The sequence below is a fragment of the Condylura cristata genome, unplaced genomic scaffold (assembly GCF_000260355.1).
Source record: "Condylura cristata isolate star-nosed mole 26May11 unplaced genomic scaffold, ConCri1.0 scaffold00014, whole genome shotgun sequence".
NCBI classification, from domain to species: domain Eukaryota; kingdom Metazoa; phylum Chordata; class Mammalia; order Eulipotyphla; family Talpidae; genus Condylura; species Condylura cristata.
The window spans coordinates 6844796-6872103 of record NW_004567115.1 but is presented as its reverse complement, the minus strand read 5'-3'; the positions used below and the strand labels follow the sequence as shown (position 1 = coordinate 6872103).

Here is a 27308-nt window from a genome sequence, read left to right as displayed (position 1 = left end):
CCGGTTGGTTCTCCTGGGTGTGCCCTTTCAAGGATATTCGAGTCACCTTCAGAGCCACAGAATCTTGTACCTCTAGGAGGGCGGTGACTTTGGGATCTTCCTCTTTTTGCTGCTGTGTTCACCTTTCATCACTGCTTTCTTAGCCATAAAAGCTTCTGCTAGACTTCAACTTTGGGAGGGGCAGGGGTTTCCTTTACACATTATCTTGTGAAAATGGACTCTCCTCTTTGGTTTAAGTCATGAGGCCTTTAGTATATTTTATTTGGTATCAATTTTGTCTTTCTCACAGTTCAATTGTGGCCATTTCTTATTTTTGATTTATCTCTTTTCTCATTAAATTTCTTTAATCCCCTCTTTTCTTAGATTCAAATACTTTGAATATATCTTTAGTTCAAACCTAACTTTTTGTGCTATAACTATATGTTGCTAAGAATTTGCATTCTTTTTGTCTCATCACAGTTTTCTCTTATTTTTTCCATTATCTCCAAAGAAGGACTGTTTTAATTATTTGGTGATATTCCCGCTTTTGAATTGTTGAATTACTTCTTTTTTTTTAAGATTTATTTATTTATACATACAGAACTGGAGTACAGACCAGAGGTGTGGAGCATGAGAGGATTCACCAGAGACAAAGTGGGGAGCAGAACAGGCAGATGTACTGAAATACACTGCTGAGGGGAGCAGTGGGGGAGACAGAAGAGGACAAGAGCAATGCATCCCTCAAATGCAACCCTGCCACAGCTGCAGGTCAAGCAGATTCCCAGAGAAGTGAACACAGCAAGTGTGGCACCTGTACGCGTGGCAGAAATAACCAAAGTTTATATCCACCCAGTCGCATGTGCCTCTCAGATAACTGAGGATTCTCTGATCTGCATCAAAAGTTTACCTAACCTTTCAAGACTACAGATAATCAAGTACAGTGGTTCTATATTATCTTTCATTGGTTAATATTGCACAAAACATGACTTATGACATGAATATATAAATACATAAGTACCCTTAATCCCTTAATTTTTCTATTATACCCCTGGTTATGACTGAATAGTAATTATTTTAACTAACAATTTAACTTTTAAATCTCCAACTCTTAGATGTATGTCCTCAAAATTCAGAAACTCCTAAGTACCTTAACACTTTGTTTCAAAAAGTATCTGCTATAAACTCCTTTTTTAAAATCTTTTGACTCAAAGCACTTGAAAGACAAAGCTTAGTAGACATATATGGTCATTCCTCATTCAGCTGCTACACTTTAAATCCTCTCAGCTTCCCAGAGACACCGCTTTCCTGTATGTGTGCCTTACTTAGTGAGTGTTCAGCTTCGAAGCAGCTGAGGCCTATGGGGTAGGGTTTTCCTACCACACTAAGAAAAGGAAGGCTAGTGTGTTTGTTCTCTTCTGCTTGTGCTTTGCCCTGCAACTGGGGGCAGACTGACTTGTCTCCCTGTGCCTTAGTTTGCTCATCTGCAAAATGGGACTAAAAACAGAATCCACCTCAGGCTCAAACTCCTTTTTTAAAAATATACTTGTCAAAGGTTAGGTAAATAAACTATTTGATTAAAAGTCTGAGAATATTATGTCAAAAGAAGCTCCTGCGATGATATATATACTCAGTATGATCTAATAGTGCTGATGTCAAGCTAGATTTTTGAGGACAAAAGAATAAAAAGGGTCAATCCCCTCAAGAACTCATGGTCTAGTAAGTGAAAAGGACAATCATACAAAGAGATATAGTCAAAGCAATGTGATGTAATGAAAGTGCATATGGAGGCCAGAGGTTAACATGAAGAAGGCACAGTATCAAGGAGGTAAAGGCACAACTCAGACATGGCAGGTTCCATTCCACAGCACTGAAATAAAGTACATACTGCAATAAAGTGAATTACATGAATATATCTGTTCCCAGTGCTACAAGGTATGTTTATATAACTATATAACAATCTACTAAATATAAAACATTATATCTAAAAATAACTGAATGTACATACATTCATTTAAAAAAGTACTTTATTACATGAAATTACACATTTTCAATGGGCTAAATAACTCTTTGGTAAGTGAATCATGAAAACAAAGCTCTTTGAAAAAGAGGGAAAAAAATATCGGTCACTAAAAATGCCAACCATCATGACAGTCTTCAGTGAGTCATGATCTTTTTGATGGTGGAGGGTCTTGCTTTCATGTGGATGGCTGCTGAGTGATTAGGGCTATGGCTGCTGAAGGCTGGGGTGACCGTAACAATTTCTTCAAATAAAACAACAAGGAAGTTTGCCCCAAAATGGACATAATGTTGGCCCTCCCTGGTGGCGCAGTGGGTTAAAGCACAGCACTAAGAAGCTAAAGCCACTTCCACTTGAGTTCGATTCCCGCCTGCCCCGGGAGGTGACCACATGGCGTGGCAGACCTCTCCTGACCCGCCCACTGCTCCCCTCAGCAGTGTACTCCCGTTGATCTGCCTGCTCTGTTCCCCACTCTGTCTCTGGTGAAGCCTCTCGCTGCCCCTGAGCCTCTGCCTGTACCCCAGTTCTGTATGCACACATAAATCTTAAAAAAAAAAAAGGACATAATGTCACCAAAGGTTTCTCTGTAGCATGGGATGCTGGTTGATAGCATTTTACCTACAGCAGAATGTCTTCCAATCTTGGAGTCAATCCTGTCAATGTTCGTCACTGCTTTATCAACTAAGTTTATGTAATATTCTAAATTCTTTTTTGTCATTTCAACAATGTTGGTGTCATTTCACTAGTAGATGCTACCTCAAGAAGACAATTTCTTTGCTCATTTATAAAAGCAATTCCTATTTGTTGAAATTTCATCATGAGATTGCAGCAATCAAGTTAGATATTCAGCCTCTACTTCTGATTCCAGTTCTTGCTATTTCCATCACATCTGCAATTACTCCCTCTGCTGATTCCTGAATGCCTCAGTCATCTAGGAGGATTGAATCAACTTCTTCCAAACTGTTGTTCATACATCAGTATTGGGCCCTCCCTGGTGGCACAGCGGGTTAAAGCACAGCACTAAGAAGCTAGGGCCACTTCAGCATGAGTTCGATCCCCACCAGAGGTGACCCACATGGCGTGGCTGACCTCTTCTGGCACTCCCACTGCTCCCCTCAGCAGTGTACTTCGTCAGTCGGCCTGCTCTGCCCCCCACTCTGTCTCTCGTGAATCCTCTCACCGCCCCTGTATCTCTGGCCTGTGCCCCAGTTCTCTACAAATACAAAAAATAAAATAAAATAAAAAACACCGGTATTAATTTGAGATCTTATGAGTTACAAATGTTCATAAAAGCATCTAGAACAGTGAATCCTTTCCAGAAGATTATCACTTGACTTTGCACAGATCCATCAGAAGAATCACATGTATGGCAGCCTTATGAAATGTATGTTTTTAATAAGGCTGAAAGTTAAAATTAGATCTTGATCCACAGATTGAAGAGTGGACATTGTGTTAGTGTGAAGGCCACAGTCTGCACCTGCACATCACCAGAGCTCCTGAGTGTTCAGGTACACGATCAATGAGCAGTAATATTTTGAATATAATCTTTTTTACTGAGCATATGGTCTCAATAAGTGGGTTTAAATATTCAGCAAACCATGTTGTGAACAGATGTGCTATAATTTAGGTTTTGTTGTTTCATTTATAGAGCACAGGCAGAGTAGATATAGAATGATTCTTAAGGGACCTGGGATTTTCAGAATGGTAAATAAATATAGGCTTCAACTTCAAGTTGCCAGCTGCATTAACCCCTGAGTCAGCCTGTCCTTTGACACTTTGAAGCCAGGTATTAACTTCACTTTAGCTACGAAAATCCTAGATGGCATCTTCTTCTAACATATATGACTGGCTAGCAATGATAAACTGTTGCTTAGCACAGCCACCTTCGGCAATTATTTCAGTTGGATTTTCTGGGTAACTTGCTGTAGCTTCGATATCTGAACATGCTACTTCATCTTGCACTTTCATATTACAGAGATGACTTCTTCCCTTAAGTCTCACACACCAATCTCTGTTAGCTTCAAATTCTTGTGTAGCCTCCTTACCTCTCTCAGCCTTCAGAGAATGAAGAGAGTTAGGGTTTTACTCTGAATTAGGGTTAGGCTGAAGGGAACATTGTCAGTAGTTAGATCTTCTATCCAGAAGATCAAAACTTTCTCTGTTTCAGCAATAATTCTGCTTTGTTTTCTGATCATTTGTGTCTTTAATGGAGTAGTACTTTTAATTCCCTACAAGAACTGTACCTTTGCCTTCACAACATGGTGCAAGAGGCCTAGCTTTTGGCTCATCTTAGCTACTGAATGCTTTTCTCATTAACTTTCTCATTAGCTTTTGATTTAAAGTGAGAAATGTGCAACTCTTTTTTTCACTTGAACACTTACAGGCTGCCATAGTGTTGTTAACTGATCTAATCCCTATATTATTGTGTTTTAGGGAAGATGGATGTTGGAGACGGAGGAGAGATAAGGGAATAGTCAATGGAACTGTCAGACCACACCACACTTACTTATTGATTTACCCTCCTATATGGATGGCCATAGTTTGTGACACCCCAAAACAGTTACAACTATAATATCAAAGACTGCTGATCATAGATCACTGTAACAGATGTAGTAATAATGAAAAAGCTGAAAATATGAAAATGATCAAAATGTGACAAGAGATATGAAGTAAGCAGATGTTGGAAGTGTGATGTCAATCAACTTCTTTAGCCCTTGATGACAAACCTTCAGTTTGGTTTTTATCTCAAATTTTATTTATTTGGCAATCATTTACATAACTGTATAGCTGTGGAATACAACTTCACCTCTCCACATGTTTACATGCACCTCTACACTATACCAATGCTCTAGTACCAATACCCTATCACCTTCCATCCCCCCACTCCTCCAATATATTTGTCACTGAGTCTAACTTACTTTTGCAGGGCCCTCCCTGGTGGCTCAACAGGTTAAAGTGCAGCACTGTGAAGCTGTCTGCAGCCACTGCAGCATGAGTTTGATCCTCGGCCAGGGAGCTGACACATACGGCATAGCAACCTCTTCTGTTCCCCTCATCTCTCCCCTCAGCAGTGTATTTCAGTAGATCTGCCTGTTCTGCTCCCCACCTGTCTCTGGTGAATCCTCTCTGCCCCGCATCTCTGTATCTCAGTTCTTGTATGCTTAAATACATAAATCATTTTTTAAAAAAGTGTTATTTTTGCTGTACTTTGTCAATTTTATTTCTTGGTTGTTCACATTCCACAAAGGAATAAAACCTTGCAAAATCACCTCAAGATCTGTCCATTTTATCCCAAAGGAATCATGTCATCTTTTATTTTTAAATAATTATTTTTTTAAGATTTAATTATTTATGTGTACCAAACTGGGGTACAGGCCAGAGGTGCAGGGGCACTGAGAGGATTCACCAGAGACAGAGCCGGGAGCAGAACAGGCAGATTGACAAAGTACACTGCTGAGGGGAGCAGTGGGCAAGTCATAAAAGGTCTGCTGCACCACGTGGATCACTTCCGTGGCGGGGATCGAACTCACACTGAAGCCTGAAGCAGTTGTGGCTAGCTTGCAGTGTTGCGTCCTAAAGCACTGCACCACCACAGAGGGTCCATCATATCTTTTTTTTTTATTATTATTACAAAAGTTTATTTTTACATCATTTTGTACATTTTTTTTCCATCCCGATTGTAATCCCCGTGGGTTTCCCATCACCAAATCACCCCTGTGCCATCACCATAATCCCGTGCATTTCTCTCCCCCCCCATTTTTGATCCCATTCCCCACTCCACCCCCACAAAATGTCTCTGGTATATGGTTGTTCATTATTTTTGTTATTTTCTCGCCTGGTCCATTATACTCCTGCTATAAGTGAAACCATCCGGTATTTTTCTTTCTCTTTCTGGCTTATCTCACTAAGCATGATCTTTTCCAGCTCCATCCAAGTTGCTGCAAAAGACATGTGTTTCTCTTTTTTGGTTGCTGAGTAATATTCCTTTGTATATATGTACCACATCTTTTTTATCCAGTCATCTACTTTTGGGCATTTGGGCTGCTTCCATGTTTTTCCAATTGTAAATAAAGCAGCAATATACATGGGGGTACAGGTATCTTTTTCAATCAGTGTTTTTGTGTCTTTTGGGTAGATACCTAGGAGTGGGATTGCTGGGTTGCAGGGAAGCTCCATGTCTAGCAGTTTGAGGAACCTCCAAACAATTTTCCATAGTGGTTGTACTAGTTTGCATTCCCACCAGCAGTGCAGGAGAGTTCCTTTTTCTCCACATCCTCGCCAACATTTGTTGTTGCTAGTTGTTTGAAGATGTGCCATTCTCACTGGGGTGAGGTGGTATCTCATTGTGGTTTTAATTTGCATCTCCCTTATTTTCATATCATCTTTTTTAAATAGCTGAACAGTATTCTATTGAGTAGACAGTCTATAATTTCTAGTTGTCTGATGATGAGTATGCAGACTGACTTAGCTATTGTGAATAACGCTACTATGAACATAGCAATGCAAACACCTTTTTGTATTAGTGTTTTCATATTCTTTGGGTAAATACCTAGCAGTGGTATTGATGGATCATATGTTATTTCCATTTTTAGTTTTTTATGGAACCTCCATATTATTTTCTGTAGAGGTTGCACCACACAGCACTGCATGAGTGCTCCCTTTTCTCAACATGTTCAGTTCACCCACGTTTGATGTTTCCAGTCTTTTTTACATAGGTCATTCTCATGGAAGTGAGGTAATTGCATTTGGTTCTGATTTGCATTTTCCTTATAATAAAGGATATTTACCATTATTTCATGTGTTTGTAGGTTATCTGAATGCCTTCTTTGGAGTAGGATCTATTTAGGTCTTTTGTACATACTTTGATTTGTTGTTGTTGTTGAGTTTCAGGAATTCTTTACATATTCTGGAAATTAACCCCTTGACAGATGTATATGTGAAAATATCTTCTCCCAATCTACAGTCTGCCCTTTTTCAGTTGGTTTCTTTGTGGTACACAAGCTTTTTAGTTTGATATAGACTTGTTTGTTTATTTTGGTTTTGTTTCCCTTGTCATTGGAATTGTATACCCAAATATATCTCTGTAGCTGATGTCTAGAGGTGTGTCACCTAGCAAACCTTAGTATCTGTGAAGTGTGATGACAAAGTGCAATTAAATAAGGTGTGCTTGTAGTAGAGGAATTTGTAGTCAGCAAGACTTTAAGAAAATAGGAACTTGTCCACTGGCCAGCGGAATTATAAAAATAGAAGGAAGGACATACATTCTTTCACAAAGTTCTTATTTGAGGTTAGATACAGAATAAATACTTTGAATACCTGCCCTAGAGGCACCATGAAAAATATGAGAGTTTCTGACTTCATAGGGTCAGCTGGAGACCAGTAAGTAAACCAGTAGTTAAAGTACCGTGTGATAAGTACTTAAACAGTGAAAAGCAGAATGTTAGAGGTTTATGTACCAAGGAGAAATAAGACCTAAACCAAGTCATGATGAATCCAAAGAAATTAGGCTGTTGAAATGCATATAATCAGGAAGGTAGTGGAAGATGGGATCAGCAAGGAAGATTGTATCTGTGCCTTCCAGGTACAGAAAAAAGCATACAGAAAGGGAGGAAGGGGAAAATGATATTGGTGCCTTATATAAGGCTAAAAAAATGAAAGCAAGAACTCTATCATGAAGGATCTTTTAAGCTGGAGTTTGGACTTTCTCTTAAAGGCAATAAGGAACTACTTGAAATTTCTTTTAACTGGAAGACTTACCCAGATGAGCATTTGAGAAAAAGAATGTAACAACAGTAGAGTGAATGAAAGAGAAAGAACAGAATCTGGATGTCAATAAATGAGCTGCAGTAATCCAGGAAATGGTTTATGAACTCAGGAAATGGTCTGAACTCAGTGAAGATAGAGAAAATGGGTGGGGTGCACTAAGATTTAGGAGGTGGAATCAACAAACCTCATAAATGATTTGAAGTACAGAGAAGGGGCCTCCCTGGTGGCACAAGGGGTTAAGTCTCAGCACTCTGAAGCTATCTGCAGCCACTGCAGCAGGACTCTGATCCCTAGCCAGAGAGCTGACCCAATGGCACTGGATCTCTCCTGTTCCGCCCACTGCTCCCCTCAGCAGTGTGTTTCAGTAGATCTGCCTGTTCTGCTCCCTACTCTGTCTCTGGTGAAGCCTCTAACTATGACCACCCCCATCTCTTACCTATACCCCAGTTCTTAGATGCATAAATAAAATAAGTGTTTTTATAAAATAAAAAAGTAGAAAATAAAAGGAGTCAAACATGATGCTTTAGTTTCAGAATTTGGGCAATAGGATGGTACTACTACTCAGCAAAATAAGGGGCAAGCAGGTTTTGAGAGTCTGAAATTCCCACTATTTCTAAACAGACTGGGTGTGAGATGTAGGGAAGTTATAAAATGAGGGTATTCAATGAGCATTTGGATATACAAACTCTTTAGGACAAAGGCTTTTGCCAGAGATCCAGATTTGAAATTCATGCACATACAAAGTAGATGATAACTAAAGCAATGAGAAAAGGTGAAATTGTCTAAGGAGACTATAGAAGGTGAGTAGAAAACCTAAGGCAAAACCCCAGAGAACACTGACACTTAGAAAACGGAAGGAGCTAGCAGAGTAGACTTAAAGGGAATAGTTGAAAAGATGAAATATTAATGAGGAAAAGGAGTAAGCACGTATGAGTACTTACTACATGTGTGGTGTTGTACTAAATAATTTATGTGTACCTCATTAAATGTGCCTATACATCCTATGGCCCAAATTACAATTATAATCTGTAACATTATAAAACATTGTCTTAAAGACATCAATTTGCTCAGACTGACACATTTGGCTGGGTATAAGAAGTACAATCAAGATTACAATCCAGCCCTTGTTCTTAACTGTTACATTGTACAGCTTTTCATGAAAGGTTTAATAAGTGTACTATCACAGACAAAAAAGAAAACTGATTCAAAAAGATACTACCCAGCAGCACTGAGCTCACCTAGCACCAATATCGTTTCACATAACACTCTCATTAAACGGAGTTAGGACTGTTGAGAAAACTGCTATGAGAAATAGGCAAGAATATGTAAAAGGAGTCTACAGCTCCTTGTAGTGCTAAAAAGTAAGAAAGTTCTAAAACAAAAACCCCACCTCGAAGGGGATTTATCAAAGGGCTACTAAAAACCAAATGAAACCTTCCAAAGTTTTAAGTTTGAGCAAACAAGTAGAGTAGTAGTAGACTATAACCCAGAGTATAAATTACTCACAAGCCTACTAACAAAAAGGACTGACTAAATAAATAGGGGAGAAAGGACACATCTAAGGCACACAAAAATGCTAAGTAAATTATGTAGCTATCCATCTTCAAGGGAGTAGAGCAGAATCTCTGTTCCCCGAATTGGGTTGTACATAATAACTTCTTTCCAAAGACATGGTATGGAAGGGGGCAGAAGGCCAAGAGTCACTTTACAGTCAGGTAACTAGACAAATACTTCCCAGCCAGGTGATCAAGGTTCACAGCAAGAATGATAAGTAATGTTGACTATACGTAACTCTGGTATGCTATGATGAAAATGGCATTTTATCTCTGAGGTCTTTTTCTCAAACACCCATAACCCCCATCCAATCATGAGGGAAACATCGGAAAAATCTTCACTGAAGGACAGTCTACAAAATACCCGGCCAGCATACCTCAAAACTTTCGTTATCAAAAACATGGCAAATCTGAGACACTATCACAATTGAAAGAAGGCTAAGGATTCCAGGCCATGCAACGTAATATGGTGTCCTGAAGGCTTTAGGAGGACATTAGCTAAACTAAGGAAATCTGAATAAAGTATTAAGACCCCTATAAGTTATACCGGCTCACTAATTGTAAAACAAAACAAAACAAAACAAAACAAAAAAACCCACAGAAGTATTAGACTAATGTATGTCAATAAAATAATAGGGAAAATGGAGTGAGGGGTGTGTGAGAACTTTTGTACTATCTCTAATTTTTATTAAACCTACAACTGCTCTAAATTCAAGTTGTTTTTTTTTTTTTTTTAAAGAAGATGTTAGCTGTATCAAGTGTTTTTTTTTTTTTTAAGATTTATTTATTTGTGCATACAGAACTGGGGTACAGGCCAGAGGCTCAGGGGCAGCGAGAGGCTTCACCAGAGACAGAGTGGGGAACAGAACAGGCAGATCGACAAAGTACACTGCTGAGGGGAGCAGTGGGTGAGTCAGGAGAGGTCTGCCACGCCATGTGGTCACCTCCGGGGCTGGGGGGAATCGAACTCATGTGGAAGTGGCTTTAGCTTCTCAGTGCTGTGCTTTAACCTGCTGTGCCACCAGGGAGGGCCTGTATCAAGTGTTAATGAACAAAACACAGAAAGACAAAGACCACGAGCAGATTCTGTGAATTAATGGCATTAAAAGCAAGGTCAAACGAGGCAGCAGAGTGAATGAAAGTTGAAGGGAAGAGAGATTACAAACATGTGCACATGTAATACTGGAGAGTAATAAGAGCTGTGAAAAAAATACATAACAGGTCAAAAGGCAGAGAATGAAACAGGAGGGGATACAATTTAGATGGGATGGGCAGGGAAGAAGCACAGGAGAAAGTGCTAATATAGCAGAGATCTAAGTAAAGTTATTAGTTATGACTCATAACACGGATGAGAATGGGACACATGGAGTAAGTAAAGGAAGTGATACCATCCGGAAAGAGAACTTAGCAAGGAGACAAAATTAAAAAGGGAAGTAATTCTGGAAAGAGGGTAAAAATGCTCTGAAGTCACTACCAAATCCTGCTGAAAAGGAGGAAGAGCAACAAGAAGTAGAGGGGAGAGAAAAGAAGTAGCAACTATGAACAGTGTTTAAAAAGCAGAGAGGCAGCGGGATGCTGGTGTAAGCAGGAAGCTGCTGATCAAGGTGGATAGCTAGACCAGGCTGAGGGACTGTGAATAATGTGTACAGGATTTTAACCCTTTCTCCAGTTAGAGTCATGCGTGGAATCTGAATCTACCTGACAAAACGGGGCTGCTCTGGGTGAGGCAGCTGGAGCTTTCTGAGGTTTTCAGCAACAATCCTTGAGAGGTGGAGGTGGAGGAGGGGTTATATGCTCATAAACTGGAGAGCTTTTCAAACTTTAACCATTTCTATGCTCCCCACTCCCAGCCCCACCCAGTCCTTACCTTCAGGGGTGGTCAGTGACAGGGAATTATTTTTTTGTCAATTTTCTCCCCTTTTAACACTGAAGTAGTAGTAGAAAAATGAGGACAGTTCTAAGGGGGAAAAATCACTGGTTCTCTAATGAACAAAACTAGAACAATATATTTCTTCCATTACTTTTTTCTCTATACAGTTTTGGTTTTATATAGTTCTAATCATAGTAATTTGTCCCTACCACTTTCAAGTGTGAAAAATGTTGTGTGATAATCGTAAGACAGCACAGAAGCTATGTAGCAAGTCATAGTTTTAGAATGTTGACTGAGGGAAATACTATCAAATAACTATAATTTCAGTAACACTAAAATGATTTCTATATTTTACTAAGCACAAACTTACACATATCTTCCAATTAATCTAAGGTTGAATGTTGAGAAACCATCATCATACTATTTATAAATTCTTGTTTTGTTTTTTACCTTGCCTATCATTCAAACATTTTCCCCATAATTATTATAAGTTATATCTAAGAATTTTAGTAGTTGTATAATATTCCAGTGAGTAGAAGCACTATATACCACTTATTCCCCCATTACACTCAGGTCATCTGCATTTATTACTGATAAATGCTATCATAGTAAACCATTTAAAATTACTTTCTTGTTCTACTTTTGGTATCATGATTTACCTCCTATTGAAGAACACTATCAGATAAACAGCTTTTTTCTTTTTTTTTTTCTCCCTCTTTCTTAGCCACTAGCAGAGGGGTTCAATATGCATGGGCTCAGGATGGAAAGAAAGTCATGGGGATCCTTCTGAACCCTATAGTGAGGTAGACATAGGGCTTTTTATACCACTGTTAAGACTGCACAGCCCAGGGCTTCAGAGGAGCAGACCACAGCTGTATAAGAAAACCAAATTGTGGGCCCTCCATCCCCCATTCCCTCAAGTAGCCGGTATATTTCTCACTGAGTCTAAATTATTTTTGTGGGGCCCTCCTTGGTGGCTCAACCGGTTAAAGCACAGCACTATGAAGTTATCGCAGCCACTGCAGCACAAGTTTGATCTCCAGCCAGGGCGGTGACTCACATAGCCCAGCAGACTTCTCCTGACTCACCCACTGCTCTCCTCAGTAGTGTTTCTCAGTAAATCTGCCTGTTCTACTCCCCACTTTGTTTCTGATGAATCCTTTTACCCTCCACACCTTTGGCCTATATCTCAGTTCTGTATGCATAAGTAAATAAATCTTAAAAAAAGAAAAAGAAAGAAAACCAACTTGTATCGTAGTTTGTCTTTTTTCTGGTTATGCAGTGCGGATGACTAGGGTAAGAGTCAGCATTAAGACCTACTGGAATGCCATAATGTTAGAGGCCTGCGTAAAACTGCTTGCTTACAAATTTCCTGACTATTGGTTAAAGGGTGTTTAGATCTCCCTCAAAACAGATGTCCTGATTTACCTGTGGGTGTGTAAGTCTACATCTTATGTGCAATGTAAGTGCTTCATGCTTCACGACCAGTCTGTCAAGTGGCAGGTCTTTAATCCACCACTCTGACAGTTCTGAACTGGTCGTGTTGTTTTGAAGCTCATTCCTCCAATTTCTTATGCCCTTGGGCCTCTTCACTGCCAGCATATTCTCCTCTGTAAGTGGTCAGTCTCCACCCCCCCGTTTTTTTTTGTCATTAACTTTCTCTTTTAAAGATTTATTTAAATATTTAAATATACATACAAAAGCTGGGATGCAGACCAGGGATGCAGGGTGGTAAGAGGATTCACCAGGGACAAAGTGGGGAGCAGAACAGGAGGATTTACTGAAATACACTGCTGAGGGGAGCAGCGGGTAGGTCAGGAGAGATGTGCTGGGTCATGTGGGTCACCTCTCTAGTGCGGCTTGAACTTGTGCTTCAGTGACTGTTGATAACTTCATCAAACTGAGACTTAACCCCTTGCACCACCAGGGAGGCCCCATTAACTTTTTCTTACTGACTTACAGGAATTCAACATATAAATTCTGAAGAGTATTCCTTTATTATATATGTCCAAGACTTTAAATTTACATTAGGTATCCTCTTTGAATAGAAGCTTCCAATTTTTTTCAATGGCATCAAAAGGAATAGAAAAGGTTATTTTGGGGCTCATAAGCATCAGACTTTGTACCCACATGGTTTTCTATGGCAGCAAAGAGCTTGCCTTTCATAATCTCCTTTATGTCTCACAAGGTTTGGGGAGAGTAGTCATCCTATTTCATAGACTGTAAAACAAAGTTCTTGATATCTATCTATACCTCCCTCTTCTAGTAATTGGCTCCTAATTTTTCTCTCAAAGAACTCTATCCTTTTACAACCTTTGTCCTTATGGTCCAGATACAATTAGCCAATTGAAGGCCAGTAGCAACCTTAAAATTTGGATAAATCATGGAAAATAATTATCTGAAAGCAACAGAGAAGAACACACAGAATCACCTTTATTTAGCCAGGTAAGTTGCCTATCTTACGGCTTTTAGCTAGAGGGGAGACACTGGTCTATGCTATGCAAGGTGCTAAAACTCTCATAGGAAAAAAATCTTACTGGAGTAAACTAGATAACAGTTTATGATAAACAGGATGCTGTAGGGGGAGGCAAAGTTGGGAGGAAAAAAAACCTAGGTGGGGGAAACCCCCAAATTCTATGTGCAAACTTGGTCTAAGTTTTTGATGCCTGAACCATAGACTCACTGGTCAGACTGTAAGTATCATAAGTAAGTCAAGACATTTGAAAACTAAAGTAAGATTTGAATTGCCATTCAACCACAAAGAAGACAGAATTTATAGTCACAATTTAGTGAAATTAAGTGCCCACTAGAACAAGAACAACAACACATTTTTAAAGAAAATAAATCAGTCCAGTGTCCTGACTACATTCACAAAGTCTAGGATATGTTCAAAATTAGGTGATCCATGAAGAAATAGAACTTGACCCATTTTTTAGGAGAATGTTTATCAAGGAATTTAACCCTGAGATGACCAACAAGTTGGAATCAAGAGAAGGATTTTAAAGCCATGATGACAATTATACTTCAAAAGTACAGAAAAATGCCTCAGTGAATAATAGGAAAGTATATCTCAGTAGCAAATGAAACTTAAAGAGCTGAAAAATGCAGTATTTAAAATTAAAATCTCAGTGAATAGGACTGACAGAATGGTGACAGCAGGGGAAAAAATAAGTAAACTCGAAAATAAATTAACGGAAAATTTCAACTTGAAGAACACAGAGGGTCGGGGGAAAATGAAGATACTTCAGAACAATATGAAAAGATCCAACATATCCCATTGGAATTTTAAAATGAAAGCAAAACAAGAAGTAGGAAAATTTTTAAAAAGTTAAAACTTTCTCAATTTTGTAAAAAAATATCTTTAGAAATTCAGGGAACCCAAAAGAATAAATACTAAGAATACAACATATAAGAACATCATAATTAAATGCTAAAAGCCAAAGAAAGAGAATTATAGGTTATCTTCTTATAATCTGAATATTTCCCTAATGTATTCTTAAAAGTTTAATGACAAGGCCAAAAGAAATCAACATTTTTTAAACTTCATAGTATTTCCAGCTGACTTCCTAAAAGAAATATCCTTGTGGCTAAAGCATAGTGGGTTCAAATCATGGGGAGAGAAATAAGGATGAGCACACATGCAGGGGCATACTGTAGGGTTCTGTAGAAAAGAGCTTGAGGCTTTCTGGTAACTAAAATGGGAAGCTGTTAAAATGGTTTTGAGGGCCCTCCCTGATGGCGCAATGGGTTAGGACGCAACGCTGTAAACTAGCCACAGCTGCTTCACTACGAGTTCAATCTCTGGTGGCCATACAGGTGATCCACATGGCGTGGCAGACCTCTCCTGACTGGCCCGCTGCTCCCCTCAGCAGTGTACTTTGTCATTCTGCCTGTTCTGCTCCCCACTCTGTCTCTGGTGAAGCCTCTTACTGCCCCTGCTTGTACCCCAGTTCTGTATGATAGATAAATAAATAAATCTTAAAAGAAAAAAAAAAGGTTTTGAGCTGGGGTATGACCAAGTAGCTATACTTCTGAGCACTCATCTTAAGAAAAAAGAAAAAAAAAAATTAGGTGACTGAAGATATCCATTACAATGGTAATGTGATATGTTCAATATCAAATATGTAGCATGTATATAAATATGTATACACATAAAGTCAATAAAAAGGTAAATATTTATCAATAAGAAAATGGAAATGCATATGAAGTGTAACTCAGAAGTCCAGCCCCCCAAAACAGAAAATGGGAAAATGTTTTAAATTATGATTCATAAGCACAACAGAATAGTATGAAGCTCTAACAATATTTATAAAGCCTGTTAAAAAATAGAGGAGCATTTTTTGTATCTGATGAAAAAATAGAAAATTATATGGAAAACATAAATATATATCTCCATATAAAGCAAATGAAAAGAAAGACAAAAAAGAAGAGTTAGGATGGTAGAATTTTTTTCTAATATTGAAATTTTTCTATAATATCACTACATAAATACTTCAATTACATCTTATTTTCAAAACAATCTTCAGACTGTAATGAATATTAATTAAATTCACCAATGAAAAATGATTATAGAAACTTCTTTCCATCTCCTATTCATTCACCTAACCTGTAGTTCTTCAGGGACCACCAGACAATAGCTCAAAGAAGAGCAAAACTTTCCTTTTAAAAGTTTTCTTTAAACCCCACTTCTCTAGTTCTTGCCTCTTAAATAATTCTCTGTTTCTACCTTTTCCATTTATTCTATAAAGTTAAACCAAGAAGGTTTACTCTATAATTAAACATAGTGTTATTAACATATGTTCCTGGCTGATTTTGATTTGGTTTTTCCTACCTTTCCATTGCCTATTGTACCATCCAATCTCCCTCAGCTTTAAACCCTCATTTTCCTTTGTCTTCTACACCTGAAGGTTTTTCTATGTCAACTTTCCCATGACGACCTGCTACCAACTTATTTTCAAGATGGTTGAATCATTCTATCACTTTAGTCTCACCACTCAACACTAGTTTTCCATATTCCCAAGATTGAACATTCTGGTTCCTTCTCCTGATCTCAACATTACATTTTATTAGAGTAGAAACTACCAATCTCCTGTTATAGGTTACAGAGATACCAATCACCTCAGTCTTTGGGGCAACTGGGGGTAGTCCAGGACAACTGGAGCACCTGATTAGCTAACTCCTGACCTTCAGCATGCTCCTTTGTTTAGCTGCAGTGCATTTTATAAATGCTACCACATTCTACATATGCCATGATGTGAAAAAAATATTGAGAAGAGTAAAGAGCTTGAGTGGACATTTTCTCCTAAGATAATGTAAATGGATAATAAGCACATAAAACAATGTGCACTATTACTAATCATAGGAAAATGCAACTCAAAACCACAATGTGATACTATCTCATACCTATGAGGATGTCCACTATTAAAAAACAAACAAACAAAACAAACAAACAGAAAAAAACAGTTGTGAAAAAATCAGAACCCTTGTATACTGTTGGTGGGAATGTTAAGTGGTATAGATACTATAGAAATAAGAGTGGCAGTACCTTGAAAAATTAGAATAGAACTACCATATGGTAATTCCAGGTATATGCCCAAAATAAGTGAAAGAAATATTTACAGTGTCCTGCTCACAGCAGCATTATTCACAATAGATGGAAGAAGGGAAGCAACCTAAGCATCTACAGATGGATGACTAGATAATCAAAATGTGATATACACACACACAGAGGGCTGTTACTCGTGCTTAAAGAGGAAGGAAATTCTGCCCTATGTTACAACCTAGGGGACTCTGTTTTGTGAAATAAGTCAGTTGTAAAAAGAAAAATGCCCTATGATTTCACTTATATGAGGTACCTACACTAGTCAAAATTAGACACAGAAATGAGAATGACAGTTGCCAAGACTTTAATGGACAAGGGCATAGAGAATTACTGTTAAATGGGTAGTTTTAGTTTTGCAAGATGAAAACAGTTATGGAGATGAATGATGGCTGCTTACGTATGATTATACTTAATAGCACTCAAATATAAACACTTAAAATACTTAAAATGGTTATAGTGGTAAATTTTATGTTTTGTGTATTTTACAACAACAACAAAAAAAATAGGGAAAACCAGAAGCATCAAGGCTTGAGATATCTCATTGCTTCATAAAGCATACTTATATTCTTAGAATAACTCCACAAACTTCTAATACTACTAAGCTAGATGTTTTTACACTGAGATACAGGTACCTAGCCACTTCTCTAGAATATTTATTCGGCCTTAGCAGTAAACCCTTTAAACAAGCTGATACTTCTCTCAAGGTTATCTGTATTGTAATGACATACATTTTGTTCTTACTTTCTATAATGGAAAATTTCATACCAAGGAGAGAAAGAAATAATGAAACCCCATGTAGTTATCACCCAGCTCAATCAATTAATCAACTCAAAGACAATTTTAACTACAATGTTACCCACTTTAGTTTTCTTCCCACACAGATTATTTTGAAGCTAATCCCAGACATCATTATCATTTCAACTCTAAACATTTCAATATACTATCTATACATGCTGCAAAGATACTACTAAAACATACATACTGAATGATGCTGTCAGTGTCACACCTACCAATATAGGGAGGTCAGTTTTCTGATACAAAGACTAGAATATATACTGGACACAGGGGAGATGGATGGATGGACTGGTGGACAGACAATTTCATTCTACAGGTTAAACCACAAGAAAATTAAGAAGAAAGCTTAAATAATTTCATTGAGCCCTCTTAGTAAAGATATGGAATCTCTATCTCTCTTACACAGACACATACACACCCTTTTACTCTTCACCTTTCATATGAATTTTATATGATACACTCAATGCAGAATATCTTTTTTCCTAGTTTAGCAATTTCTTTAACACAGATAAATTTTATTCAACGTTCTTTACCTTTTGTTGGACTGAGATTCTGATCTGTAAATCCTCTTAGTTCTGCATTTGTAGATGTCAAACCAACCTGAATAGTATAAAAAATTTAGAACAGGACATTAACTTTATATGATCACTATACTTTCTACCAGACGTCCATATTAAGTATTACATGTAGCCACACACAAAAAAGAATTAATTATATCAATTATGGCAATTGGCACATTGCTTGAAATAGGAAAACATGAATTATCCAGGTTAAGATAAAAATTAAAATAACATTTTATGAATAATAATGTTACAGATTTTACTGGTGGTTTTTTTAAAGCGAGGAATATGGCAGCTGCGAAGTAAACAACAGATACACAAGAATTCCTGTCTTTAACTTCTAGTTTCCATATCACTGCCTACAATGCTTTTTAACATCATAATAAAAAATGAATCAAGACCATTAATACTACCACACAGAGGTAAGGCCCACTGGCCTCAAGTCCTACTGCTTAGATTCATACTCCAGCTCATGAAATCTGCTAAGTATGTAGCCAAGGTCAAGTTGCACAAGCTCTGTATAACGCAGTCTCTCCATCTGTAAAACAGAGGATGCTGCAAACACTAATTCAGGTTGTTAGAAGGACTAAGTACAGTTAGCTCAATCCATGTTAACATTTATTACTGTTCGTATGCTTTGGAGACTACCCACAAGAAGTATGCTTATATACTTACTTTTTAAAAATGTATTTCCTTTATTGTGATAGCCACTGGACCAACTAGATTCACAAAGTTGAATGTGGTACTATCATCAAACAGAATTTCTTAAATTGATTACAATGTTAGGTGGGGGGAAAGGGCTCCATTTTTGAAAACTTGACACACAGTAAACAGCCGATAAATGGCTCTATCCTTAAAGTTATATATTGTACTAATCCTGCTAGACTTGTAATCCTGAAACATCAGTGCTAGTTTAACGCCTCAAACATCCCTGCAAAAGACTGACAAGCTAAAAGGTTTCCACAGCACACAAAGCTGCACACTGTTTTATCTGTGCACTATTAAACTATCACTTCTTTAACATCATATATTCTTCATAAGCATTCATGTGAAAACTTACAATTTCATAATAAAAGAACTATTTATTTATTTATTTGGCAAATTAAAATGTTCCATGAATGGTTTTTTTTTTTTTTTCAAGAAATAGATGTTGCCAGAAATAGTTCTGCATATTATTCACATGATGGAAAAGTAATTCTGAGGCTAACCTACTTCTAGCATTTAATATTCACGTTCTCCTACAGTAGTTGAGACAACGACATTTTAAACATAGCTTTTTGATTATATGTAGAGACTAGCAGGTACTTAATCCTGTCTAGTTTAAGTATTCTGCTGAAAGTAAAGAGAACCCTCTGCCAGGAAATCTGAGCAAATTACTACCATGTGGATCTCTAGAGCTGTTTACAAATATTAATGTTAAATGTTTAAATTGTAGATGCTAAAAGATTACTGTGGTATTACTATTAACAGATATCCCTCTTCTAAATTGTTCTGCTATAAAAAGAGGAAGACAAACTACTGTTAGTATTCTATTATACAAAGAAAGCAAAGAAGGCAATGGTAATCTTTAATATATCCCAAGCTTAGTACAATATGAGCAGCTAATACATATATTACAGTAACTTCAAAAGCAAAATGGTTCACACCATTTTGTTATTATACAAAGATAACGGCAAAAACCTCAACTAAAACCACATATTCACAGTCAAGAGTTCACAGTTGATGGGTTATTGTTATGTTTAAACATCTGCTCTTAGTGTCCAACTTTTACAGTGAAACAGCAAACGAATATGGAAACTTTTTAAGTAGCTGTACACCTGCACCTTAAAAATCAACAAGTTATACTATGAAATGGTAAAGACCAGTTGTGAGTCCAGATTGTGTGCTAATTTTGATTTCAAAGATGGAGAAGATGACTATGTACTTAGATCTTATATAATACTACTAAAAGTTATTTAAGTAAAACTTCAAAAACATTAATTTCTGCATGATAAATACTTCATAGCTTAAAGACTCAAAGGAAAAGTGGATCATGTGAGAGTTAAAAAACATTGGTTAGGGGAGATGTTTTAAAATATTAGTCATTCTTTCCTCATTTTATTTATAGAAAAGTATCTTTTTATAAAACAAGAGAAAAAGTGAATTAATTTTCACAAAACAAGAGAAAAATGAACTAATTTTACATAATATTTTTCCTGAAGAAAGTTTTCAATCTGGATCTTCAAAACACTATGTTGCACACTGTAAGCTGTCAAGTATCCCAAGTATCTGTTGGGAAAAAATCATCCAAGTCTTCTTTTTAAAAATCAAACCACATATTATTATGCCAGCATTAAGATTTCAGTGATAGGTAACATTTCATAATGCTATAACAGAAATAAAACAATTCAGAATGACATGACCTAAGCTGAGAGTCAAATTTTGCTGCTCAAACCAAGAAAATCTTAGAACAGTCACTGCAAAATGGGGATGACAATATATGCCTATGTAACAAATCAGAGCGCCTTAGATAAAATAATTATGCAAACATGTTTGTTAACAGCAAAGCAATATTTAAGTGTGGTTGTTATTCAAATGACAGTGGCTTTCAACATTTTAATACTGACACAGACCATTCATAAAGAAAAATGCAAGTGATCAGTAACATACAGAATATCCATTAAACTTAGTGATCAAAGAAATATACACCAGAAAACTATACACCATTTTCTGTTGATTAGACTAGTAATGATTAACAGGAAAACAGTACATTCATATGCCACTGCTGCAGATGTAAATTCATAAGCGCTTTTTGAAATGCAATTTCACAATGTGACTCAAAAGCTCCAAAATACCACACACCATTTCATAATTTCATAAATATTGCCTCAGGGATATAATGTATGTAAGCAAATATAAACAAAAGTGTTAAAAAAATGAAAATAATTTTATGGCCAATTTTAGGGAACTGTATAATGTCCAACCATTTGAAATGATGTGGCAGAGATACCAAAAAAGATATTCATCAGTGGTTAAACTAAACAGCAGGTTTATTTAGCTTAAGCTAAAAAGCTAAATATATGTGTGTGTGTGTGTGTTTATGTATATAAACATGTATATAGTAACCCACTACCCTCTCCACACTGGCTCTTCCAAGCAGAATGAACCAAAGTTCCTCCATGGAACTTGAAATATAAATGCTTAAAAAGAAAAGTTCCCTCTCTTATTCTGTAATGCCATGTAAGGCCAATACTGGCATAGAGATGACATAAGGGAGAATGAGTCTTCACACAGTCATTTGATCCCCTGAATGCAAATGTCATTGAAACCAGAATATTCAGATCTTTCAGTTGTATGAACCAATCCATTCTACTTTTAGCCTTAAGTTATTTTGAACAGGGTTCCTATCACTTGGCAACCATTAGAGACCTGGGATGGCGTGCATAGTAACTCTTTACTAAAAAACTATTCTAAGAGAAATGCAAACTGAAAAAGAGAAGACAAAAAGACAAGTATTTGAATATATGTTTAATGATGCCTCCACAACACCTAGGCAATCTCTCCCATAACTAAGAGCAATTTCTTAGCCGCACAGGACACAATCACTCCTTCTCCTTCTCAGAACACATTTTTTCACTTGGTTTCCAGATCCCTAGGATGCTTTTCCCTCCTCACCTTCACTGAGCCTCCTTCACTGCTTCTCCTCCTCCCCAGATGTAGGAGAATGTACTCCGACCTTGGTCTGCACGCATATGTGCCCAGCTACATACTACACAGTCTCATGTAGTCCCACTGCTTTAAAATAATTTAACAGGAAATGACTCTAAAATTGCTATTTCTAGTCTTAAGTTTTCAATGATTTGCAGAGTTAGCCTAGCCAGAATCTCCACCTGAAAGCTTTTAGGTCTTTCAACTGTAATGTGTTCAAAACAATTTTTGAGTTGACCACAAAATCCTTCCTCTTCTGTCATTAAATAGCAGAGCCATTTACCCAGTTCCACCAATCAAATAAAGAAGTCTTCTGCAACTTCTTCCCTAAGTACCAAACATGTCAATCCTGATGGCTGACCCTTCAGATACATCCTAGATCCAGTTACTTTTGCCCATCCCTAATATCACACCCTAGCCCAGATACTTTGCTGTCTGAACACCTTGGGTATGTAACAGATAAGTGCCCTCCTTCAACTGCACTTCTCTTCAGTATATTCACTCAACAGAACAAACTTAAAAAATGTTAATGCAGGTTATGCAATTATCCATAGAGTCTTCAATAGCCACTTGTTGATATCTGACATGTACACTCTTCATCAGCCTTCAAAGCTCCACAGAATCTGGCTTCGCCTTCTTTTTGACATTATCTCCGACCACTCTCCCTTACCGGGTTGTTCCAGTAAACTTTGAGGTTATCTTGCAGTTCCCTGTACAACCATACTTTCTCCTGCCTCTATCTGGAAAGTTCCTTCCCTAGATATCCCCATGACTGGCTCTTTCTTGAACTGAGATTCAAGAACATTTCTCTTTTCAAACATATTATATGCCTAAAGGAAACTCATCTGAACACCTACTTGAGAAAGCCTTACTTCACTCCCATCACTGTCCCTTTCTTTTTTTTTTTTAAGATTTATTTATTTGTGCATACAGAACTGGGGTACAGGCCAGAGACTCAGGGGTGGCGAGAGGCTTCACCAGAGACAGAGTGGGGAGCAGAACAGGCAGATCGACGAAGTACACTGCTGAGGGGGGCAGGGGGTGGGTCAGAAGAGATCTGCCGCGCCATGGTCACCTCCCCGGCAGGCGGAAATCGAACTCATGTGGAAGTGGCTTCAGCTTCCCAGTGCTATGCTTTAACCTGCTGCGCCACCAGGGAGGGCCCGACTTTCTTTAAAAAAAAAAAAAAAAAAAAAGATTTTATTTATTTACGCATACAGAACTGGGGTACAGGCCAGAGATGCAGGGGGGGTGAGACGATTCACCAGACAGAGCCGGGAGCAGAACAGGCAGATCGACTAAGTACACTGATGGGGGGGCGGGGGTGTGTGGATGGGTCAGGAGAGGTCTGTCAGGACTAGTGGGTCGGCCCCCTGGCCAGGGATTGAAACTCTCTGGGTGAAGCGGCTGCTGCTGCAAGATACATGGTGCTGCGCTGGTTTAACCCATTGCACCACCAGGGAGGGCCCATCCCTTCCTTCTTATCCTGCTTTGTTTTTCTTCATAACGTCATTATCTGACATCATCCATGTATTTACTAACGTCTCCACTAGACTACACGTACCCAAATAGAAGCCTACAACAGTTTCAGGCATAAATCGCTGCTGGGAAAATTTGGGAGGGTTGAGAAGAGAAGCAATTGCTCATGGCATTGTAAACTGGTATAATCCTTTCAATAAGTATCTTAACAAAATATATTAAATGTTCCTATTTCTTGCAGAATGGCTACTGAACTGTCTGTGGCTGGATATTTTCAACATCTATTTCCTCAATTCTTTGCAGTGCTTTAGCCCAGCCTGAGACTTTACCTCTTTAAGGCATGGGAGGCAGGTCAGCTTATCATTTATCATTCTCCCTTACTGCTCAAGTTCTTCCAAATACACAACCAAAATAATGCAAATATAATTATACTGATTGGAATGCTTATGTTACTTTAGGAAAACAACTGTACATCTGGCAAGGAAGATTAAATTTGATTCAAGGTGCACTGTAAGTCAAGATATACTGGATATTTGAATGTTAGCCAGTTTGTTGCTCAAGATAACTTTTATCTATTTTTTTTTCTACAGGAAAGAAAATCAAGATAAAATTCTTCAGGAGAATCCCCAACACGAAGACTGAAATATGGTTTCTTCTTTTCCTCAAATAGTACTTAATAAGCATATACAAGAATCCCAGATTAACAGATTATTGATAATTTATCCTAACAAAGTTAATTAAATGATAATAAAGCAAAATCTGTGTTTGCTTATAGCTACTAATGCACTTAAATACAGTGCAGTTAATATAAGATTGATAATGGGAAAACAGAGACAATGTACCAAGGGATTTTTTTTTTTCCCAAGGGATTTTTTTAATGTTATTCTCTAGATGTATAATGGGTAGTATATGGAATTGTTTGTCCCTTTTAATAAAATAAAATATTCACTTCTCCTGGTCACAACCAACCAAACCACTAGTGGGCATCAAACTAGTAGTTCCTACCCAGAGGAGTTTGAAACCAAACCTAACACAGGCAGACACAGTCTGGAAGGCAATCTCCACTCTTCCTGCCCATCTCTATGAACAGGTCAGTTACATAGTACTGACAGAAGGTGACGAGGGAACTAAGGAAGATGATTTGCAGAGAGAAAGAGAATAATGAAGTAGATGCACCAAGACAAGCAAACATGGGCCTCCCTGGTGGCGCAGAGGTTAAGTCTCAGTGCTATCAAGGCATGGTCAGTCATTGCGGCATGAGTTCAATCCCCAGCCAGGGATATCATCCACATGGCACAGCAAACCTCTCCTTTCTCGCCCCTTGCTCCCCTCAGCAGTGTATTTCAATAGATCTGCCTGTTCTGATCCACACTGTCTCTGGTGAATCCTCTCATCCCCTGCACCTCTGGCCTGTGACCCAGTTCTTGTCTGCATAAATAAAATATATATCTTTTTTAAAAAAGACAAGCAGATGGCCTTCCCTAGTGGTGCAGCACGTTAAAGCACAGCACTAAGAAGCTAAAGCCACTTCGGCATGAATTCAATCGCAGCCCCGGAGGTGATCCACATGGCCCGGCAGACCTCTCCTGACCAGCCTGCTGCTCCCCTCAGCAGTGTACTTCATCAGTTGGCCTGTTCTACTCTGTGAATCTTCTATCTCTAGTGAATCCTCTCATCATCCCTGCACCTCTGGCCTGTACTCCAGTTCTGTACACATAAATAAACCTTAAAAAAAAAAAAAAGGATATTTTCAAACATCTATTTCCTCAGCAATGACAAATAGAAACCAAACCAAAAGAGGATTTCAATTTCTGATAAATTTCAAGTCCTTGGACCCAGATCTTTCTGAGAGCCCACTGCATTCCTGCTCTTGAGACATACCTGTATCTTTATAATAAATTCCTTTTTAAAAAAAAAAAAAATTTGTTTGCTTTGAGGTCCTAAGCTGGTTTCTGTTACCTATATTCAAAGATTCCAATATAATAATCTGGAGCAGTAAAATAATAAGTGATTCCTCATATATTTCAGAGTTTATTTTCTCACACAATCCCTCACCATAACTGGAAACAGGTACAATGACACAGCTCTACAAAAGGAAAGCAACTTGAAAAGAGTTAGATCAAGCAAGGGGGTAAAAACGGAGTAACTCCTCCTGAGCATCTAAAAAACAATGTCTCATCAGGACTCATTTTGGGAAGATAATAAGCTTCTTCTGAACAAATGTCTGAGTACAGACATTTTCCTGAGTAAATCCAAAAAAGAAAACAGTGGTAATAAGATAAAGAAACCAAAATACCAAAACAAATTTATTACAGTACCCCAAAAACAGAGGAAGGTAGGAAACTTGCTGAAGATAGCAGTTTTGCAGTTGTTAAGGAGAAACCTGGCACCAGTTCATAAGAAGATTACCACACCATTAGAGTGTGAAGCTATACGCAGTAGCATGAAAGTTTACTAGGTCACACATTACACAACAAAAACAGCTATAAGTAAATGACAATTTGGTTAATCACAATGGTGAACAAAATATGTGCAGGACAAGGGCAATTCACATTAAAAACATTTTCATTTAAAAATTTACAAATACTTACATTTTTTGCCGTCATGTCAAATTGTATTCGATTTAAAATTCTGGAAAGCCATTAAAAACAAAACAAAAAAATAAAAATAAAAAACTTCTTCATTAATTCTTCAAATGTACATCCTGTTAAAAGGGAAAAAGGAAAAAGAAATGTAATAATAATAATTACATTATATTTACTATATGCATTGTATGTGATGTGCATTGTTCTTTTAGTGAAAGACATAAGTAATCCTCCAACACTATGACATATGTCCGTCCCACTGTAATCCTCATTTTCCAGATAAAAATTGGGGTTTAGAGATGTGTAATTGACCAAATAACTCAGCTACCACAGGAGGGAGCTGAGGTTTTGAAACATAACAGTGTGCTGCTTTAGGTAATCCACTGAAGAGCAAAACCAAGGGGTTTCTTGGAGTAACAGCGGTTTCTAGAACTGGGGCAGCAAGTATCCAAGGTAAATCAGAATGGTTGAGGCTGAAAAAATGGGGAAAATGTATCAGAAGTATGGAGGCACCAGCTTACATGGCCTACATTTGGACAATTTGGGATAAATGAACACTGATAGTAACAGCTCATAAATTCATTGAACAAAATAATAATAAAGGTATCTATACTATATAAATAAGCAATAAAAGGAAAGTTCTTTACAATACAGCACTAACTGCTAAATATAAAGGAACGATGAGGTTCAAAAGCCACATAATAACATAATTTGTAAACAACACAATAACTGATTGGGCAAGAATCATTAACAAATGCTAAAATAGTAGATAAAAATTGGTAAAAAAAAAAAAAAAGACATTTACACAGCTTTTAAGTATTTCTCCACAGAATATATATTAATTCAAATTTTACAGCGAAGAAATCTGCACATATCACTGTAGCCAAAGTATCAAAACTATCAAATAATCACCAATAATCAGAAAGACCAACATCATGTATCCCTTCACTTCTGAGGTATTTCTTCCCAAAATGCAAAATTTAAATCCAATCACAAGAAAGGTGAGAAAAGTTCAAATTGAGGAATATTCTATTACAATAATGGCCTGAACTCTTCAAAATGTTAGTTACGAAAGACACTAGAAGCTGAAGAAATATTTTTAAAAAATAATAAAGACACATGAAGTTAAATTCAAAGCATGTTCTTGGATTAGACAATGGACCAGAAAAAAAGCACTGCTATGAAGCTAATTACTGAACAAAGAAATAGAATATGGCCCATAGGCTGGATCAAAGAACTATTTTCAATGTTGTATTTTTGCTTTTGATCAGAGTACTGTGAATTTGCTTTTTTTTTAAAGTGTGCTTGTTTTTAAGGAAAACTGTATACTTAGGGATGGGTGGTTATGAAGAAGCAACTTACTTGCCAATGATGAAAAAAATTACATCATCTGTATCTATAGAAAAAGTAAGAAT

At 37.5% G+C, this 27308-nt stretch overlaps 1 protein-coding gene across 2 annotated transcripts in view; it reads right to left on the bottom strand.

Moving 5' to 3' along the window:
• Positions 1 to 27308, bottom strand: part of TFDP2 (transcription factor Dp-2 (E2F dimerization partner 2)) — a 151511-nt gene that overhangs the window by 90426 nt on the left and 33777 nt on the right. For both annotated transcript variants that reach the window (XM_012724937.1, XM_004682141.2), the window contains exons 2-3: positions 25900 to 26012; positions 18116 to 18182 (exon numbers count right to left, since the gene is read on the bottom strand). In XM_012724937.1, the coding sequence (XP_012580391.1) occupies positions 18116 to 18182; positions 25900 to 25914 (82 nt within the window). In that variant the 5' untranslated portion in view covers positions 25915 to 26012. The remainder of the gene's footprint in view (positions 1 to 18115; positions 18183 to 25899; positions 26013 to 27308) is intronic.